Consider the following 21,653-nt stretch of genomic DNA (forward strand, 5'->3'; position numbering starts at 1 on the left):
GGCCTTCCTCATTTCACACAAAAGTTCATTAGCTTCTAGAGGCTTGGGACGCTCATCGCAGGCTCCCCTCCCTCCTCCCCAGACAGCTCACCCCGATTCCACCCAGCCGCTCTCCATTACTCGCACTGGCAAGCCTCACACCTGAACGTTTCCACCTCCAACAGCCGGGCCCTGCCCCTTCCTCTTCCGCCTCGTTCCCATTTTGCCAGGCCCGGCCTCAGCCCACGGCCCTTTACCGAAGCCTCACTCTCTTCCTTGGGCGGTTGTGAGATCTGAAATACCAGTCAGACTCCATCACTAGAAACACACACACAAATGGACCTAAAGAGAGAAATTCTATCAAGTAAGCTGTTGTGCGTAACTCAGAACAAATCATGGGCATATCTGCTTCTGTTTCTTCATGCCTGCTGTCTTGATTCAAAGAAGCTAAATCAGGGGTGTGTGTTTTGATCTGATGGTTACCCGGAGATGCTCAGTTTGCAAACCTTCAACAAGCTTACTCTTAGGTGCATTTTATAGATGTATGTTGTAATTCAATAAACATTTTTTTTCTTTTTATGGCCACACCTGTGGCACATGGAAGTTCCCAGGCTAGAGCTCGAATCAGAGCTGCAGCTGCTAGCCTTCACCACAGCCACGGCAACCCCAGAAGCAAGCCGCATCTGTGACCTACACCACAGCTCAGGGCAATGTCAGATCCTTAACCCACTGAGCAAGGCCAGGGATGGAACCCATATGCTCATGGATACTAGTTGGGTTCATTACTGCTGAGCCACAACAGGTACTCCCGGATTTTTTCTAATTTTTATTTATTTTTTTATTTTTATTCTTTTGTCTTTTTAGGGCTGCACCCGCGGCATAGGGAAGTTCCCAGGCTAGGGGTCCAATCCGAGCTACAGCTGCCGGCCTACACCACAGCCACAGCAACTCGGGATCTGAGCTGCATCTGTGACCTACACCACAGCCCACAGCAACGCTAGATCCAAGCCTCATCTGCGACCTACACCACAGCTCACGGCAATGCTGGATCCATCACCCACTGAGGGAGGCCAGGGATTGAACCTGTGTCCTCATAGATGCTAGTCGGGTTCATTAACCACCGAGCCACGATGGCAACTCCCCGGATTTTTTTTTTTTTAACTGTAGGACACAGTCCAAAAGAGCCTAAGAGACACTGAGTATACCAACAAGTAAGCCATGGATTTGGAAGCCAGAGAGACCTGGGCTCTGATCCTAGCTGGTTACAACCTGCCTAACCTCTGTGAGCTTTATCTCCCCATCTCTAAAATGGGGGTAATATTATTTACTCCCCAGAGTTGATGTAAGGGGTCACTGAGTGGGCAAACAGCCCACCACAGAGCTCTTAGACACTGTCCCCACCCCTGTCGCCACTTACGTGGTGCCCTGGACTAGGTTCCTTATCAGTAGGAAGGACAATTAAAGGAAATGTAGCAAGGTGGGCAGTGTCAAGGCCGAGCCCCCATCATGGGACCCCTTCAGGCCCCTCAGGAGAACAAACCACTAATGTTTGAGAGCAGCAGGGCAGGGAAGCTATTGCCCAGCACACAGGGTGATAAATCATCTGACTTTGGGTTCTGACCAGAGGGAAAACCACTTTCCAAGATAAGAAGGTTTTCCCATTATTCTTGGCAGGAGGTGGGGAAAGGCAGAAGGGGAGGAAGGCCTCGGTAAAGAAATAAGCATTTGTTTTAAGCAAATCACTTTGAAGACAGGTGGTTTTCATTTTGAGAACAAAAAGAGATGCTTCAAACAGTTAAAGGGCAACTCCGGATGCCAGCCATGGGCTTGCCTGGAGCAGGGAAACGGGGGCCCAGGGTCTGGAGGGCTCCCAGGGTGCCAGAGCAGTGACGAAGGCACATGGGTGGGGAGGGTCTGGCACAGAAAAGATGGAAGTAACTTTATCAGCTTGCAGTCACACACACGACTTAAAGGGCATCCACCGTATCAATCAGCCAAAGCCTCTGTTCAGTCAACAAATATTTGACAAGCATCTTCTATGTGTCTAGAACTGAATGAGCGTCTGGAGCTACGGTGGAATAAGACAGACAGGTCCTCTGCCTGCACCGGGGCTCAAACTCCAGCGGGGAAGACAGCAAGCGCCAAGTACATCAATGAGGCAACAGGAATTTATAGGCCGTGATGTAAGGCCTCTGCAAGAAATAGATACGGTCATGGGACAGGAAGGGAGAAAGGAAACTTAAGATGGAGGAAGTCTCTTTAGATAAGATGGCCCAGGAGGGCTTCTCTGAGTAACACCTGAAAGCGGAGCAAGAGCCAGCCAAGCAAGAGACACAGAAAGGGCACTCCCCTGAGAGGGCACTTTCAGTGTCTGCGCCCAGCAGCAGGAAAGGACTCAGCGAGAACTGGGGCAGCCGGGGCGCTGGTGCGGTGGAAGGTAGCAGCCAAGTAGACGAAGACCGTGATGAGGCTGGTAAGGTAGGCATGTGCCAGACCACACAAGGCACAGGTGGCTGTGAAAGAGGATTTCCATAAAGAGCAACAGAGAGCTACTGAAGCTTGCTACGTTACGATATGTGATTTTGATGCCGGTTAAGGAAAAAAAGGTCCTCTTAAATCACTGCCCCCAAAACAAAGTGTACAGATGACACAATGCCTCTAAAACCAAATGATAAAAATTAGCACTGTGTTAGAACTCCTGGATACAGTGATTGAGGAGACTGGCCAGCTAGAAGCAAGCGATTTTAGCTTAAATATGAATGAACTACACGGAAATCAAAGGAAGGAAAGGGGTTGGGAGAACTTGTAACGGACAAGAGAACACTATTATTAGCAATTAACTCACAGGCAACCAACATAAAGCACACAGTCAAGCTAATTAGCAAGACAGGCTTCAGAAAGTCCCCTAAACAAGAAAACACACAGAATGGTGACATTATGGTGATGTGACGGACATGCCTGGTGGCTGCCTGAATCCACGAACAGGTTGACTAAAACAACTGGATGGAAAGTTACCACGATGGTGCCCCACACCTACTTCTGAATCAGAAATCAGATGAATTGTTGAGCAGTATTCTTTGAGGTTTCTCTTCTATTTCTTCTCCCTCACACCGGCTGCATATAGGTGTCCGTAACTTGGAAACTCAAAGCTGAACCAGAAATAGCTCTTCTGAATGACCACCCCTGCTCTAGGACTCCTAACACAGCCTCCTGACTTGGGTCCCCAGGCCCCACGATCATGAACACAAACAGATCTGTGAGATACAGGCACGACCCACTCCCACCTGCGCCCCCAGACCTCCTTGTCCAGCCGAGTCACTTGGCCTCGAATTAAAGCGCCACCAGGCCAACTGGCCAACCTCAAGATAAAGCTATGACACCAACCAAAAGAGCTCGATGGCCACAAAGGCTGCCCCCAAACAAGCTGGGGACAGCAATGTGGATGGCATTTCAGAGCCCAGCACGCTGCTTGCATCGATGGTAGACCATCCCACCGAGGAAGGACAAGGGGTAAGGAGGGCAAAATACATCCCTGTATTTTGGTAGGTAGGGAGTACCTACCAAGCACTCATCACTCCAAATAATCCAGCAGTCCCAGGGAGTGCAACCATCACAATTTTCCAATGAGGAAAGTAAGCCTAGGAGAGATCTGTGTTAGTGGCTCCCAGCCATAGCTAGCTGAGTGAGGATCTGAGCCTTGCCTCCCACCTCGGCCGCCAAGGAGCAACAGGACAGTCGTCCGAACAGACCCCCATCTAACTTTCTGTCCCGCCTCCCATCTCATTCGCATCTCCTGCCCCTTTCGTCCTGTCCACCACCGCAACACTGGATTTCCACACCTGGCTTCATCCCGGCCCCCAAATCTGCCAGCGACCTCAGAAATGTTACCTGTTCCCACCCCTTGACAGGGACACCTCACTGATGAAAGGACCACCTGCAGCGGCGGGGGTTCAGGGTAGGGGGGCTGGGCTGGGGCTGTCTTGTGTGCCGGGTCCCCTGGAAAACACTCATTGATAGCAATCAGAAGGAAAGAGCCATCCCATCCAATGACAGGGCTGTTCCAACTCCTTCTAGAGGCCACCAAAAACAGGCTTCAGCCGAAAGCCGCTTCTGTCACAGAGGAGGGCTTGTGCCTTTCCTCCACAAACAGGAAAACTGAAAGCCCAGGGTCCGAATGGAAAATGGCATTGCCCACCATCTCGGAAGGACCGAGCCACGACCAAATTCCCCATCATGTCTCCCTCCAGGCCTACAAAGTAGGCACACAACAGGCTACAGAAGGTGCAGACATAATAGCAATCCCAACAGATGTGTGGCCTACTTACAATCTCAGACGTATCTGCAGCGCTCGGGGCTTTGGCTGCGGAAAGCTCCATAGCGTGGAGTACGAGATGGGGAGAGTGCGGGCTGACTGTGTCTGAACTCTGGGCAGGAGTGTGTTCCGTGCTCGCCGAGAACTGCAAGTCTCTGATTCACTTGGCAACAGAATGATTCTAAGCATCCTGTCCCGTACCCAGCCTGCCCGCCCCTCCCACTGCACATTCACGCTGGGTGGGTTGTCTTTTTTTTTTTTTTTCCTCTGCGCTTATTTCTGTCACAAATCAAGTGAAACGCCTTTTTTTCAAAATTAATCCGGTCTCTGGCACTGAGAGTGTGGAACCTTCATGACCCAGGAGGAGAAAGAGGAAGAGGAGCTACCTAATTAGGAAGAAGTTGTAACTAACGTCGAAGGGGAGAGCTGGAGAACCACAAGGGCTGCAGTCACAGCAAAATGGAGCTTATTCGAGACAGCTGAAACACTCCACCCAGCCTCCAGGAGGGGCCATGCACTGGAAACCAAGGGCACATGGGGTTTGCTTTCTTCAACATCCGTTCTCACCATTAAGAGCTGCACCAGCAAACGCTCAGCGTTTACATGAGGACAAACCTCACTCCAAAACAGACTTGAAAATACAGCTCATAATCAAATATATTACTCTGCACAGCAGAGGCCTACCTCGATTTTTTTTTTACAACATATAAAGTAAAATTTAATAAAGTCCAAATAACTGGCAGGATGTCTATTTGGCTTAGTGAAGCATGAATTATACTTGAAAGAAAGTCAATTTCTGTTAATTCCAAGTTCATAGAGTAACTCGAATACTGACACATTCAGGACAGGATTTTATTTTGTTTCCTCCACGAGACATTCCAAGGAGCTAACTTAATAACTAGATAAGAATGGTTTTCTATTATTCACCTCTGGTGACATATTTAAACATGTCTATCTGAAAGCAAACAGGTTTTTCTAATGAGACCTAAATCATTTATTTCTCCCATAAGTTAATGCTACCACCATCCCACTATCACCCGCACTATAACATCATCCAAAGGTACACTTCAGAGGCCTCCCTGACCAGATGACAATGAACTCCTGAACTGGTGAGACCTGAAATGATGACACAATTCAGAGACGTAAAGCTAGGGTCAGCTTCAAAAATGCCAGGTACCATTACTCACAAACCTACCCAGCCACAGGTGCCCATTCATTCCCCCTCCCCACCCCTGTCCCCGCCAAAGCCCATTCCCAGCTCCAGAGAGGTGGCCTAATTCCTAAGTCAACCATTGGTTCAGAGTGGGTAACGGGAACTAAGCTCACCCAATCAGAGTGCAGGAACGGACCCCTCCTACATACCAGTGACAAACCAGAAAGCAGAGGGCCCCACTGCCAACTGATGCCATCCTACCACTGCCTGACAACCACAGAAAAAGCCAGCCCTCCGGTGAAGCGAGTGCCAGACCGACATGGTGGCAGAGAGACAGCAAGAACACAGGTCTCTGATGTTACAAGAAGCAGCTCATCACATGCCCTTGGGTCCTACCCTACCTCCAGCCTCCCCATTACATGAGACAACAAGCATCCTCGTTTAGGCCAGTCCCGCAAAGGTTTCTGTTATGGGCGCGCTAAAGCACTGCTGCCAGGACCAGTCTGGGGAGCCAAGAGCAAGAGTTTGTCATTTGGCAAAGAGACTCCTTAAATTTATGTCAATACTCACAGAAACATTCCCCTTAACATTAAAAAAGGAAACATAGGAGTTCCTGTCGTGGCTCAATGGTTAACAAATCTGACTAGGAACCATGAGATGGTGGGTTCGATCCCTGGCCTTGCTCAATGGGTTAAAAGATCCGGCGTTGCCATGAGCTGTGGTGTAGGTCGCAGACGTGGCTCAGATCCTGCATGGCTGTGGCTGTGGTGTAGGCCGATGGCTACAGCTCCAATTAGGCCCCTAGCCTGGGAACCTCCATATGCCGCAGGAGCAGCCCTAGAAAAGGCAAAAAGACAAAAAAGAAAAAAAAAAAAAAAGAAAGAAAGAAAGAAAAAGGAGACATTGCAGAGATGAGTGGTGGCCTAGGGCTGGGTGTGGAAATGGAGTGACTGCAAACGGGCACAAGGTTTCTCTTGGGGGTGATGGATGTGTTCAAAAATTAGACTGTGGTGACGGTTACACCACTCTGTACATACACGAAAAACCACTGAACGGGACACTGCCAATGGGTGAATTTTACAGTATGTAAATGAGGTCTCAATAGAGCTATTTAAAAAAAAAAAAACCTCCACAGGAGCAGACGCTCATTCAGAAGTCACAGGTTGAAGGACCTTTTCCTCCAGCCACACCTGATGGCAGCATAGCCCAGCTTAAAATCCTTCTTTCGATGTTTCCCGATTCCCTCTACAATCCAAATTCCTTACAAAGGGTTCCTGTCCCCTACCTCCCGACCCCACTTGGCCCACTTCTGTTTGACTCACTGGAATGCTCATGTCCAGAAACTCAACAAACTGCTTCCCCACTGTCTCTGCTTGCAGGGCTCCCTCTTCCTCGGCTGCCCTCTACACCAACCTCGCCTTCCCGTCCTGCCCAGGCTTAAGTGCCCTCCTTCTGGGCTCCCTGAGCACACCGGGGGCTCACCACAATGGGTGGGCAACGTGTGTTTCTGGGCCTGTCTCTCCCACCGGCCTGGACTCCAGGGCCTGGAACAGCGCTCCAGACGATGCACTCCATGGCCGCCCACTGGACGGGTCGGATCTTTCTCTCTGGGGAAGGACATCAGCTTCTTCTGCAGGTCACTTGTGTCACTGACGTTGCGGTGGGGGGGGGGGGAGGCGGAGGTAGGTTCTGAGTGGCCTGGCTCCCACCCACACCCAATTTCCTGCTGCAACTTCAAGCTCGGCGAGGGACACAGGCCCTCGCAACGTGTCTATGCCACCCTGTGAGAAACTCCTTATCTGCAACCGTGCTAAGCATTTGTGCTTCTCGGCTCGAGTGCACCCTGACTCCGAGGGGATGGTGGCAGTGCACATTATCTCTCTCACTGTGTATATGCTCTCCAATAAAAGGAGTTCCCATCGTGGCACAGCAGAAACGAATCCGACTAGGAACCATGAGGTTGCGGGTTCGATCCCTGGCCTCGCTCAGTGGGCTAAGGATCCGGCGTTGCCGTGAGTTGTGGTGTAGGTCGCAGACGAGACTCACATCTGGCGTTGCTGTGGCTGTGGCTCCGATTCGACCCCTAGCCCGGGAACCTCCATATGCCTCGGGTGTGGCCCTAAAAAGCAAAACAAACGAACAAACAAAAAAACAAAAACAAACCAAAAAAACACTTCCCAAGAAAGGAAGAGTGGGATCATCAGACTCTTTTTCTGATTATTAGGTTTTTTAACCCTTAGACGAGTCAAGGAGCTAGGGTTCTCAAAGTCACAAATATAACAAGAAGGGGAAACTCTTAGTTTTAAAGCATGACTACATAGTTTTAAAGGGACCCAGTAGATGGAGGAGCGCCGGCAAAAGCGTCTCTACCTGGTCTCTCATCTGCCTGCAGGATCTCAGGGGAAAAGATTCATAGCAAAATTTAAGAAACGTTAAAAAGCCGGTTCCTGGAGAGTCTCAGTGATCAAAAAAAGAAAAAGGCACACGGTGGGCAGAAGCCCACTGTGGAACTGGTGCCTCATCACCACAAAGACGAAGCCAGGCTCCTGCCTAGCTTGTCCTGGCTCTCTGAACACCACGAGATGAAATCCTCAAGCCAGGAGCAGAGGAAAGAGCCGAAATGACAGCAAGCATTCTCGACAGTAATTTCGAGCCCTACCTCATAATCATGACTCCTCTTTTCCATATTTGGGCCCCGGCTTTCCTGGATGCACTCCGGGAGCCGTCACAGACATTATCTAATGCTAAGCAGGTCAGCAAACCAACCATTAAGTGCTCTCCTTTTCCCTCTGTGCTCTTTGATTTAAGCTAGTCTGGGCAGAATCTTCAAGAACCAGTCAATTCTCCTGCAGGGTGGGGGTGGGGGGGAGGGGGAGGAAAGGGAGTGGGGGAGGGGTGCTAAGATTTCTCACGTTGTTCGATCAAACAGGAAGCTCTTAGGATGTCAGCAAGTTTGTCTTTAAACATCTCAATCTGATTCCTACAGTAAAGTTTTCAAAGCTGCCGTTACCCACCCACCGCCCCCCACAGAAAAAAAAAAAAAAAACCCAAGTTGGAAGATTTATTATCAAATCACTTCAGTAGTTTTTTTTTTTTTTTCTTCTCTCTAAATACCTGCCTCAGTGACTCTAACCCAATCGGTTTGGTGTGCAGCCTGGGAATCCATGGTGTTCACACTCTTCCAGGTGATTAAGAGGATCCAGGTAGCTCTAAAATAGAGGACTGGGTGCAAAGGGTGAGCTACAGCCTTGCTACTGAAAGACGCATCCATCTCAGGCCTCCCCGACCCACCAGCCTAGACCCCTTGAATCTGAACCTGCATTCTTTTTGGGGTTTTTTTGGAGGGTTTTTTTGGTTTTGTTTTTGGTCTTTTTACGGCCGCACTCGCGGCATATGGAGGTTCCCAGGCTAGGGGCTGAACTGGAGCTGTAGCCACCGGCCTGCGCCAGAGCCACAGCAACACCAGATCCGAGCTGTGTCTGCAACCTACACCACAGCTCATGGCAACGTCGGATCCTTAGCCCACTGAGCAAGGTCAGGGATCGAACCCACAACCTCATGGTTCCTAGTCGGATTCGTTTCTGCTGTGCCACGACAGGAACTCCCTGAATCTTCATTCTAACAACATGGGGAGGATGTAAGGTGCAAGAGATCTTGAGACGCTCCGGCTCCACCATCACCTGGCTTCAGAATCTGCCAGGTTGTGTTTTGTTGGCTTCCCCTTCACAAGTGAGAGAAGCAGTGGAAAGTCCCCAACAGAATTCACATTCCCTAACTTGTCGGAATCTTACTGATCAACAACAGAGTCAAACCCCGATCCCTGCCTCCCACCGTCCCAGGTCCCAGAAACCATGAGTAGCCAGATTAAATGTAAAGGGAGTCAAAAGACGAGACACAGCCTGTTTTTTCAATTAAAGCAACGCATTCTTCCACTGGTGCTGGCAGCAGCGACACTTGCCTTCCTGCACATGTCTAAAGCTACTGGCCACCTTCGACTCCTATACCGTGCCCAGCAGCAGAACCTGCAAAGTCTTTGAGTATTAAAGAGCTCTACGTGGAACCAAAGCATGCCAAGACAAATAATCCTTAGGACTAATGAGAACTACTAATTGCATCCATTCTTTAAAAAATCAATATACTTCAAGAAACTTTTTAAAAATTCATATGCTTATTTCCCTTGTTCAAATAACATCTTAAGGCATTCACAGGAAGTCGTGGTTCCAAGAGAACGTGGCTGCATTTTTAAAAAAAGGCAAAAATCTTGCAGTAGCCTAACACCCAGCTCAGCCAAGTTTCCCAGCAGGTTCTCAGAATCTGATGGATTCATATACCCCCTCACGTTGTTGTTTTAATGCAGCCAAGGCAACCCAGACAAGACTATAGCCCTGTAATGTAGTACAATTAGGAGTAAGAGAGCATGGACTCTGCAGTTAAACCACCCACACATTCAAATCCAACTCTGGAGTGACTCTCTGTTCTCCCCTGGGCACAGTTACTTAACCTCTCTGGTCCATGGGAAACGTTGTATAAACTGTTGCTGTTTTTCCCACCTAGCATGCAGTGCTATGAATGGTACAGATAAGAGAACTATGCACACAGGAGGTGCTCAGTTACTACTAATGGTTAGAGAACACTCCACCCAGATTGCATTTCCTTCAACGAATGTTTCATTACCAAATACCAGCAAACTTTTGGTTGTGTCAACAGAGGTTCTTGTGGGAAAGGTTTTTTTTTTCTTTCCTCTAATGGCAAGGAAAAAAAGCAGAAATCAATGAATATGCAAAGTTCTCCCTTTCAAATCGTGTACTTAAAATGGTTTATTTATATTATGACATTTATTCTCAAAGAATAAGTATTGGAGAAAAAAATTATGAAAAGCATTTGAGTAGGTGAAAAATGCAGTCTACAAAACAGCATACTGGACCAACGACATAACAGTTATTGAGCTCACAAATGCTGATTTTCAGAAGGTCTTGGGTAGGCAAGTGCCGGACAACACTGCCTTCACAGTATTAATACTACATAGTAACATATGTAGTAGTAAGAGCACACGGAATTGGGATGTTGAAACTATTTAAACTACCCACTTTCGTCTGTTTTTAAGACCTCATGACAAATGAAGAAATGATAGATTATTCAAAGTGTATCTATTAAATACCATTTAAAAATACCATTTCCCCGGGCCATTTCACTAGTCGACACTTGAACATACACTGAGTGACCATAAGGTTTAAATAGTAATGTTCTTTTTTCCCACGGAGGCTCATGGTTTTTTTTTTTCATTTTTAAATTTTTTATTGAGGTATAATTGATTTACAATGTTCCAGGGGTACAGAAAAGTGATTCACTTACATATATATTCTTTTTCAGATTCTTTTCCATTAGAGGGTATTACAAGACATGGAGTAGAGTTCCCTGTGCAGGTCCTTGCTGTCTATTTTATATATGGTAGTCTGTATCTGTTAATCCCAAATTCCAAATGTATCTCCCCCTCCTTTCCCCTTTGGTAACCATAAGTTTGGGGTTTTTTTTTTGGGGGGGGCGGCATTTTAAGAATCCCCATCCTTCCCGCTCTTACAAGGTAATCAAGCAAAGTCGGGCTGCTGGGGTTTAAATACTAAGGTTGACCTTTAATAGATCTGCAATCTTGCAAGGCAGGTAACCTCTCTGGGCTTCAGTTTTCCCATCTGTAATATTCCTATACTACCCTGAAATCACTACCTGGAGTAGGGGTGAGAGGCAAAGATTAGCTGAATGAAAGCGCATTCTTTACAAATGCGAAGAGGAGTAAGGCATGCACTTCCACTGGATAAATAATAAGGCTTCTACTCACAACATCGAAGAATTCGCATGCCTTTTTCACTCTACGCCAGCTCCTGAAGTGGTTGTAAAGAAGGCATAGCAGAAATGGGCAGAACATTGTAAATCAACTATAATTTTTAAAAAAAGGTTTTTTTAAAGATATAATAGACCCTCCCTGGCCCTCAAAATGGTGGGGAGGGGGAGAGAATTAATTCCTGTCTGTGTTTAAAAAAAGAGAAGAAGAATGTGAACAGGAGGGAACTCACCCACTACTTCTTCTCTGGCAGCCTTGATAGTGACACAGCCACAAGGGCCGCTCTCATCAGCAACATCCCCATAGTGCTGTAACCTTCTAAAAATGAGGTGGCCTGAGCTTGCTCATGCCTCAGGGCCTTTGCACTTGCTGTTCTCTACTGAGAAGGCTCTTAGTAAAGGTAGGAGCTGAGCTGCCCCATCACTGAGGTGTGAGCTACAATGTCCCCTCCCCCAAGCAGCGCCTGGTTGAAAACAGCCCATGCACTCCATCAGCCAGTCACTCTGACCTCTCCCCCTCCTCCACCTCTTGGTTGCACATTTCACCATCCATAATTCCTTTGCCTGTCTGCCGTTATGCTCTCTTTCCTCAATCAGAATGTATGCTCCCTAAGGGCACAGATCTCCTCAAGGGCATTCCTAAATGGCACCTGGCACAGGAAGGGCGCTCAGTGGACAGAGCTAGGTAATACATGTGTGTATCCTGGTTTGACAGTTCCAAGAGCTGGGACACATCTGCGTCTGCTTCTGATGACTGCTTTGTCTCTCCAGCCTTCGTTTCCTTCTGGCGTGGCTTGTCATTTTTGGCTGAAAGCCAGACATTCTGTATACGGTGGTAGCTACTGAGGGAAATGAGCCCTTGGTGGGGGGATTTATGTCACTCCAGCTGGGAGTTGGGCCACGTTGAGGTGCGTTGCTCTTATGGACGACGGCAACTTCGGATTCCTCCAGTGGTCTGTTGTTGTTGTTGTTCCCCCTCTCGGCTTTGGGGATTCCCTTTGGGCTGCTCCCCATCCCCAGAGAGAGCCTGTCTCTAGCAACTCTCCCTGCTGTTATTCCTGGAGGCTTGTGAGCACGCTGGGAGGAGAGCAGGTTCTGGAACATCCTAAGCCCTGGTCTTCGGAGGGCGCATCGGGCCTGGGCCCGTGTCTAGGTGGGCAGGGGTTAGCTTCTGCCCTTCCTCCAGGGAAAGAGCACCACCAGCCCTTTCCTTGAGCTACAGGGCTTCCCACCAGCATTCTCGGTCCACAGTCTTGAGCCCCCCGCCCCCCGCCTTTTATTAGGTGAGGTGGGGGGTGGGACTGAGTAGAATTCCTTCCTCCAGCTGCAGTCATATTTCACCTGTGCCCTCAGACCATATCCCCCCTCCACCCCCACCGCAGAATAAGCCTTTTGTGCCTTAAGGGACAAGGATGGGAGTGGATTCTGATCTAGTGGCTCCTGAGCTAGTACCCCCAGTCCTCACCACGCGCTATGTCTGCATTTCCCTTAGTCTTCCCTGTGAGAGCCAGGAGGGGTTAATGGAGGAAAAGCCTGCGAAAGGGTGGGACCCCCTTCTACCCCACTGCTGTCCCAGGAGCTTCACACTCAAGCTAGCGTGTTGCTTGAGCTGGCCCACGCTCAGCCTCCAGCAACCTGGCAAGACTTCAGCTTTGTCTTTCTACCTACTTCTATGGTGTCTGGTGGCCGCTATCTCTAGTAAGCAAAAGTCTTATGTCTTATGAGAAAGGGGGCCCCTCTCTGCAGATTTTGAAATGGCTGTTTGCTCTGCGGACTGAGTTATCTGTTCATTTCTAGGCTGTCCAGCATTTTTTTTTTTTCTTCTAAGCGTGGGAAGGACGGTTTTGCAGCTCTCTACATCTCTGAACTGAAACCAGAAGTCCCCTTACTGATTATTTTAGAGAATCAGAAGTAAGTATGACAAAATGGTAACATTTGATAAAATGAGGGGGGTGGGTAGGTAGCTGTTGTTTATATTCTCATGCTCGTCTATATTTTAATAGTTCAGTAACATTTCAAAATCAAGGTGTAGGTGGCCACGGTGGAAAATAGTACTATCACACAAATAGACTGACGCCTATATACAGCATTTGGTTCTTGTTCAACAGTATACAGAAATCACCTACATTTTAAAAACAACCAGCATTTTTGGCAACACTTCCGAAACCGTTATGAAAAAATATAAATCACCTCAGTACACCATTAAAATTCGGCACAGAAGTGAAAGAAGAAACTAAGAGAGAAAAATGCATGTCCTGAGAACAATTTATGTGTGCCTGTTTATAAATCAAAGTATATGACAAAATTACATGTTAATTGATTCCCTGTCCTTTACAGTGAGAGCCAACCAATATCATTCACATTCATGGAAATGCAAAAGTACTGATGCATGCGCCCGTGGAGCACGGGTCACCCGGGGAGTGCTGGATCCTAGGCTGGAGCATGTCAGGCAACGCCTGGGAAAGGAACATCACAAACCTCAGAATGCCACGCCTCCTCTTACCCGCGTTCCTAATTTAATGGAAGCAGTAATCGAATATAAATGGAAGCAGTAATCGAATATAAATGAAAGCAGCAACGGCTTGGTAAAATCCATCTCATGGAAAGAACTTTCCCTTTTTACTTAAATAATTCACCATCTTAGATAATAGCAAGTAAATTATGTGCTATGAAAAAAAAATGAACCATTAATGACTCCAAAACTTCAGATTAATCTTAAGGATTGTATATTAAATTCAATTAAACCAGATGAATATTTAACACACTTCTTCTCTGTACTTAAGACCATTCTTGCCACTCTGGGAACAAAAAATGGGCAGAAACGAATAAACTACCAATTTCTGCCATCACGACAGACACCGCAATGGGCTACAGAGCTGAGAGCAGCCTGTGTGACCACACGCACAGGCTGGGAATGGCAAATGCCTGGCACAGGCCAACGAGGGCCCTCCGGTAAGTTTCATTAGCACAGAGAGTGACTTTTAATTATTTTTATGCTTTTACTTGTACATTCACTTGTACATTCCAATTAAAAGGGGGAAAAAGGAAATCATTTTTAGTAAAGTGGATGCATCCTCATTTGGCTTTTATTAGAATGAATGAAGACAAGCCTGACTTCGTCTGTAATGAGCCTAAAATGGGATGACTCCACCAAGGATGAGTCTGTAGCTTTAATTACCGTGTTAGATGCAGCCCAGGTAGAACTGCAATCAGGGTGACCAGTTAGACAGCTAAATAACACACTTCCCCCTGCCTGAGAGCCATCGCTTGTCGACTGTGCTCTGCCGTTACCAGGGCTGTTTACAAATCAGCTACACCCCTGCATTGCAACAGGCTCGAAATGAGATCTCATCTCCCGCTCGAGGGCCGGGCACTAGGTTCAGCAGAAAGGTGGTAAGTTGGCAGCACCTTCGGCTTAATGGTCACCTTAAAATACCTATTAATGGAACCCATTCAAATTCGAGTTTTAAAATAAAAGCATGAGTTACATCGAATAGGAAATATCAGAGACTAAAAGAGAAGAAAGGTATATGGATTTTTTTAACCACCACTGATGGGAGAAGCTCGCACTATAATTGCATGGATTATGTGTACCAAAGAGATGGTCTGTCATGACATTTTGAACCAAATAACAGTGTTCTCTGAAAAAAAAATATCAATAAGCACATAGAAGCAATTTCTCAACAGCTGAAACCACGCAAACCTGACATGCTCCAACCTGACATGCTCCATATTCAAATATGTTTCAAAATTCATATTATGTGCCATCAGAGCCTAATGTCATAATTACTCATTCAACAGAGAAGAGCTAAAGCTACTTTCATGTGGCAGATGTATTTTTTTTCTTTTTTTTTTTTTACAGACAGGTTGGCAATTATTCCAGTTTCGAGATTTGGAGAGAAAAAAAAGTTGTGCACACACTCATGGTTTTATAGCTGAGAGAAACCATTAAAGATTGAACATAAGCCAAGCTGTTAACAGTTACAGAATGACAGCCATAATCCTGATTCCTTCTCTATGTGTGCCCATGAAGGCCCCAATATTATAGTGTGACTCTGGGTCTAGCACTTATAACTTGATAATAATGACAGTTTTAAACAGTTGTATGTTTTGCTCATAATCTGCCAACCCATTGACATGGATTCCGTTTCCTTACTACAAATCGTATGTGGTCAGAAAGCAAATCTTGAGTGACCAAAGCCTGCAGCAGCTGGCATCACGCTGCGGTCAATGAGATGCCATCGAAACACGCACCGCCTTGCTCTTAGCACATCTTGATAGTGACATCAATGCCAATTAGAGTTTATTACAGTCATGACTAAAATATACCTCTAGTAAATCTTCGCAATTTTGTTATTTTTTAAAATTTTATTTTCCATGATGTGTTGTTCTTTTTTGTAGTAACCTGGCCCCCACGGTACTGATACTGAGTTATCTCAGATCTTGACCATGGCCTTGTTTTTACCGCCAGGGAAATGACAGCCCTGAGAGCTTCGGCATGGCCGCCAATGAGCCGACCTGCCTCCTTTGAAGAAAGGAGACAGCGGCCAGGGCGTCCCCACGCCATCCGGGAGCCGCGTGGCCCTCTGCCATCAGCGCCCCGCGCCTCCAGGGAGAAGGACGTGTCGGGCGCCTGGGCTCCCTGCTCTGAGCCTCCATCTGGGACCACCTGCCTCAAGAAAGCCGGGGCAGGATGTGGTTTGGCTCGGACAACCTCCCGGCTCACAAACAGAGGCCAGGCCGCCTCGTTTCCCACCCGGACACCCAGACACAGGATATCACCTCTCTGTCGGTTTTCTTGAAAAAAACCTGGTGGTCCCAGAGGAAGTATGACAACAAATGAAACACTCCTTCCTTCGAGGCGAGCAAAAGAGGCAGCCGAGGGCTAAAACGGGCCGCGCCGTGCACCTCATTCCACAAATAGCTCAACACGTCTGTGTGTGGCTTTGGCGTTAATACGTGTGGCAACCACACATTAAAGAGACATTCACATTTTCACCTTTTCCCTCCCTGAACCTCCCTCAAGAACTTCGAGTCTAACCTTCCTTGGTGGCAGAAAGATGATGAAATTCAGCCCTGAGCCTGGACGGGGGAGTACGTTATCTCGTTATCTCAAATCCCGTTGAGAATTAAGACACTCTAGTGAAACAAAGCATCGCCCAGGCAGCCCTTGAGTGCACTGCCCACGTGCACCTTCAGGACAGAAGTCTTATCCCTTCAGCATCTGCCCCAGATCCCCGGCTGCTTTCCGGCTGAGGCCACGCCCCACCGGCAGCCCCTGCCAATCACTGCCCTGGGGGGCGGGGAGGGAGGGTGCCAGCGCCTGGCCAGCTCTGCCCACTTCTGCCCACTTCTGCTCTTCGGTGGGCACGTCTTTGCTCGGAAGCTTCCTGCTAGGCTGGCTGGGATGAAGGGCATCGCAGCCCGTGGCCCTCCCTGCCCCGCACCCCCACTTCCATCCTCCAGGGCTGTTACCTCCCCTTCCACAAATAAACCCATACCCCTCCCTCTATCTCGGTACCTCGGCCCACAGCATCCCACTGACAAACACCACCTGTGTATTTTTCCAGTCTCTCAGACCGGCTTAATACTTAGTATTAATAGCTTATATGTACTGACTGATTAACATGTATCAAACACTGCTCTGAGTTGCCCCGCACTTATAATCTCATGGATCCTCCCAAGGACACTAGCAAGGAGGCATACTATTGCAGCCATTGCCATATTTCACAGGAAAGAAACAGATACCTAGGCAGAGCAGTTAAATAGCTTCCCCAAGGTCTCGGGGCTAATAAACCCAGACTCCAGCTTCTATCATTGGCACAATTGTTCCAGGTCAAAGCCCACTCAGTCCCGGGCACAGACCTCAGGAAGGACATGCAGAATGCGGGTGACCTGATCAAGCTCACAGGTCACAGCAGAAAAGGCTGAAATTACTTGGTAGAAAGACAAGAACACAGCAGGCTTTCTTCCAGCACACAGTGTGTATACTATGGGGAAGGCGGGAAATCGGCCTTTCAATATTATCCATGCTACAGATGTCTTTACCTATATTTTTCTACGTGCACCCTGAAAAAGAAACCTCAAATGAAAATATGATTTTTTAAAAGGTCATCACCGGGGAAAGGGGTGGAAGGATACATTAGGAGTTTGGGATTAATACATATACACACCACTATACAGAAAATAGACAACCAGCAAGGACCTACTATATAACACAGGGAACTCTACTCAATATTCTGCAATAACCTATATGGGAAAGGAATCTGAAAAATGATGGATACATGCATAACTGAATCACTTTGCTGTATACCTGAAACTAACACAAAACTGTAAGTCAACTATACTGCAATAAAAAAGGTCAACGGATGAGAAAAGATGCTCAACGTCATTAATTAGTAGAGAAATGCAAACCAAAACTACAATGAGGTATCACTTCACAAAAGTCAGAATCACCATCATCGAAAAATCTACTAGCGATAAATGCTGGAGTGTGGAAAAAAAGGAACCCTCTTACACTGTTGGTGGGAATGCAAATTAGTACAACCACTATGGAGGACAGTATGGAGGTTCCTTAAAAACATTAAATATAGAACTATCAAAATGATGCAGCAATTCCACTCCTGGGCATGAATCCGGAGAAAACAATAATTCAAAAAGATACATGCACCCCAATGTTCAGTGCAGCACTATGTACAATAGCCAAGTCATGGGAGCCACCTAAATGCCCATCAAGAGAAGACTGGATCAAGAAGGTATACATAAAAGGGAATATCACTCAGCCATACGAAAGAATGAAATAATGCCATTTGCAGCAACAGGAATGGACCTAGAAATTACTAAACTAAGTGAAGTCAGTCAAAGGCAAAGACAAATATCATATGAGATCACTAATACGTGGAACCTAGCAAAAAAAAAAAAAAAAAGGATACAAAGGAACTTACAGAACAGAAACAGACTCAAAGATTTTGAAGGCAAATTCATGGTTACCAAAGCAGAAATGTAGGACGGGAGGGATAACTTAGGCGGGCAGAATTGACATCTACACACTATTATATATAAAATAAATAGGTAACAAGGACCTACCAAATAGCACAGGGTAATCTACGCAATACTGTGTGATAACCTATATGGGAAAAGAACCTGGAAAGGAATGGCATATGTGTATGTATAACTGATTTACTTTGCTGTACACGGGAAACTAACACAACTTTCTAAGTCAGCTATACTCCAAAAAATTTATTTAAAAAAAAAAAGAAAGGGGAGTTCCCGTCGTGGCGCAGCGGTTAACGAATCCAACTAGGAACCATGAGGTTGCGGGTTCGGTCCCTGCTCTTGCTCAGTGGGTTAACGATCCAGCGTTGCTGTGAGCTGTGGTGTAGGTTGCAGACACGGCTCGGATCCTGCGTTGCTGTGGCTCTGGCGTAGGCGGGTGGCTACGGCTCCGATTAGACCCCTAGCCTGGGAATCTCCAATTGCCGCAGGAGCGGCCTAAGAAATAGCAAAAAAGACAAAAAAAAAAAAAAAAAGTCATCAAGTAAAACTTGAAAGGCTGAGTTGAAATGTTAAAAAGAGTGTAGTTATCATGCCACTTGTTCACTTATGAAAACTCATATTCTAACCATTTTTATTTCAAACCACTACCATTTATTCCACTTCGAGCTCTTCAATAAACCTAGGAAGATGGCATACATTCTTTAAGGCTTCCTTGAATAAAGATTTTCTGCAATGCATCAAATTTACTCCATGCTATAAACCTGGAATGTTCAGCTTCCTGCTCTTAGAGACACTGATTTTTATTTTTTCATGTCAAAATGTATCAGCCTGAAGAATCTGTAACTTTGGCAGACATGTGAACCTGATTTTTAAAATAGTAACTCTTACAATGTGGTTTAAATGCTTCAATAATATTGATCAAGTCAAAAAAAAAAGGATATTCTCTCCTTGAATGCATGAACATAATAGAAGAGTGTTAATTTGGGGGTTGGGAATAGTAGAAATTTTCATTTATGTGCCCAAAATTGGACTCATTCAGGAAAGGGAGGGAAAAAATCCCTACTATGAGTTCCCCTTATACGAGGTGCTCGTCATTATTCATAATAATATTAATATGGAGCTGGATTCCACATACAATCTTCTTTATTCATCTCTGTGTTCCCAGAGTTTCCCAGGACCTGGGAATAAAATGACTGCAGCGCTTACAAAAACTCTACCAAGATCCTAGTACCGTCCCCAAGCTGCTTCAGAGAGGGAGGAGCCGGAACCATCTGAGGCTGCACGGCTGCTCACCAGGGGCAGCCAGCCAGGCCCAGGCCCCCGGGCCCCAGAACCACCTCTGCAGTTCATGCCCCACCAGACATGAACTGGACCCAGACAGTCTGTACCCAGGCAGCCACACGCTCTCCCTGACCTGAAGCAGCTCCTCCCTCTGCCTTCCAGAACATGCACTGGCCTGGCTCTCTCCTCCCCTTCTGACCATCTCTGACAGTTTCAACGCTGCTTTTACTGTCAAAGTCTGCAGTGTCCAAGGCTCTTCTCTCCTGGGACCACACTCTCTCCCCTGGTGACGTCGTCCAGTCTGGGTGTTGAAGGACTCCCCAGTTCTATCTCTAGCCTGGCCGTGGCCTTGAAATCCAGTCTCACATGCTCAATACGCTTCCCGGTGTGCAGTACAAAAACCTCAGGTCAGCCCTCTCTTCTCTCTTCTCTTTCTCCGTCTGTCTGCCTGTCTGTCTATCTCTCTCTCTCTCTCTTGCCACACATCCAAGCTCATCCTGGTGGCTCTACCTTCAGAAATATCTGGAACCTGACCACTTCTCCACACTGCCGTGCCACCCCTCTGACCTCCCCCGGATCCCCGCCCCGGCCCCAGGCAGTCTCTAGTCCACAGAGCAGCCAGGAGGAGCCAGCTGGAGCATCTGCAGTCACAGCCCCGCACTGCTCCGAGCTCCCCCCACTACGTCCCATCTCACTTAGGGTCCCAAGGCTTACAGTGGCCCTACCCGGTCTGGAGCTCTGTGGCCTCCAAGCCCATCTCCTGCTGCCTTCCCCTGGGTGTCTCTTCCTCCAGCACAAACGGCCCTTTCCCTCCTCAGGGCTCTTGCAGGCGCCCTTCGTTGCCTCCGCCTGAAAGGCTCTCTCCCACAGGGTTCCCCGCCTCACCTCCTCAAGCCTTGACTTAAAGGTTACCATTTCAGCGAGGCCTCTGCTGGCCTCCCTGGCATAAGCTGCAGTCCCGCTCCCCACATCCATGGCCTCCTCCCCGGTTTCCCCTCCAACAGTCCATGCAACATATGCACTATGTTTATGGCTTACTGTCCATCTACCCCACTAGGATATAATTTCCATAAGCACAAGGCTTTTTGTCTGATTTGTTCAGTGTCTTTCCTGGTGCCTATAACACGGTGAACATTCAATAAATATTTGATGAATGAGTGAATGAAACTCAGGGAGCTTAACTAACCTGGCCAAGGTGGGAGAGCTCGCCTCTGACTCCAAAACCAGTGCTCTGAGGCCCCGTCTGTGATAAAATAAAGATGCTTTATCACTGCACGCTCAGACATCCACAGAGCTGATAAAAGTTCAAATCAAATTACAGAGCAAGGGGTCAACTCACCCTGCTCATTTGCTGCTCGCATTAACCTGATATTCTCTTGAAAGACATGGAGGATGTTTAAAAAACTTAGAAAAAGTAATATACAGCTGGGATACTCCAATCACAAGAAGATGAAGGATGAATACACTTCCATGAGGAAAAGTAAACAAATCAGATCAAAATATGTAATTTTCAACTTTTAATAAACTTTTTAAACTATTAGAAATAGAAAAACCAAAAACTCCACTATTAACATTTTAGGAGTTTTTTCCCCCCCCTAGAGACATGGTTTGGTTGTTTGTATAACATGATGCAGAGCCTGCTTTTTTCTCTCCGATCATATGTATTTTCTGTGTAACTGTATATACTTCATGACAGCCCCCCAATTTAGGGTTCTGGAGCATCCTGTCAGCAGGCAACGAAGTCCTAGCTGGTAAAAAGAAAAACAAAGAACATACGCATCAATCCAACATGGAAGCCTGCAACCACTGCTCAGCACGCCATCTTCAACTCAACCGCTAGCTCCACCACTGGATTTGACCCAGGTGCATTTCCCAGGGGTTCTTCTTCCCAATAGAAAGGAAACCCTCAGCCCATAATTCCTTCTGCAAGTCAGAACCTAAGACCATGGGCTATTTAAATGGCCAATGCCACTACCATCCAAAGAGTAAGGGCTAAGTTCACAACGGTGCCAATAACCACCACTGTCAAGAAACAAGCAACAAAGATAGTCACTCATTCAACAAATGTGGAAAAGCACTGCTGCACACCGGGCACCG

General features: G+C 47.1%; 1 protein-coding gene across 16 annotated transcripts in view; it reads right to left on the reverse strand.

The window, feature by feature from the left end:
* The window catches only part of SH3KBP1 (SH3 domain containing kinase binding protein 1), a 343,775-nt gene that overhangs the window by 254,847 nt on the left and 67,275 nt on the right, over positions 1 to 21,653 (reverse strand). For 2 of the 16 annotated variants that reach the window (XM_085008690.1, XM_021080258.2), the window contains exon 1: positions 4,305 to 4,469. The exons of the other annotated variants lie outside the window; for them this stretch is intronic. In XM_085008690.1, coding sequence (XP_084864816.1) covers positions 4,305 to 4,355 — 51 coding nt within the window. In that variant the 5' untranslated portion in view covers positions 4,356 to 4,469. Of the gene's footprint in view, positions 1 to 4,304; positions 4,470 to 21,653 lie in introns of those variants that run through there. 16 annotated transcript variants of the gene reach the window in all.

Source organism: Sus scrofa, chromosome X, assembly GCF_054392235.1.
Source record: "Sus scrofa isolate SSC_HxYL_T2T_F1_AM1 chromosome X, Sscrofa_HxYL_maternal_Yorkshire_Landrace_v2.0, whole genome shotgun sequence".
NCBI classification, from domain to species: Eukaryota; Metazoa; Chordata; class Mammalia; order Artiodactyla; family Suidae; genus Sus; species Sus scrofa.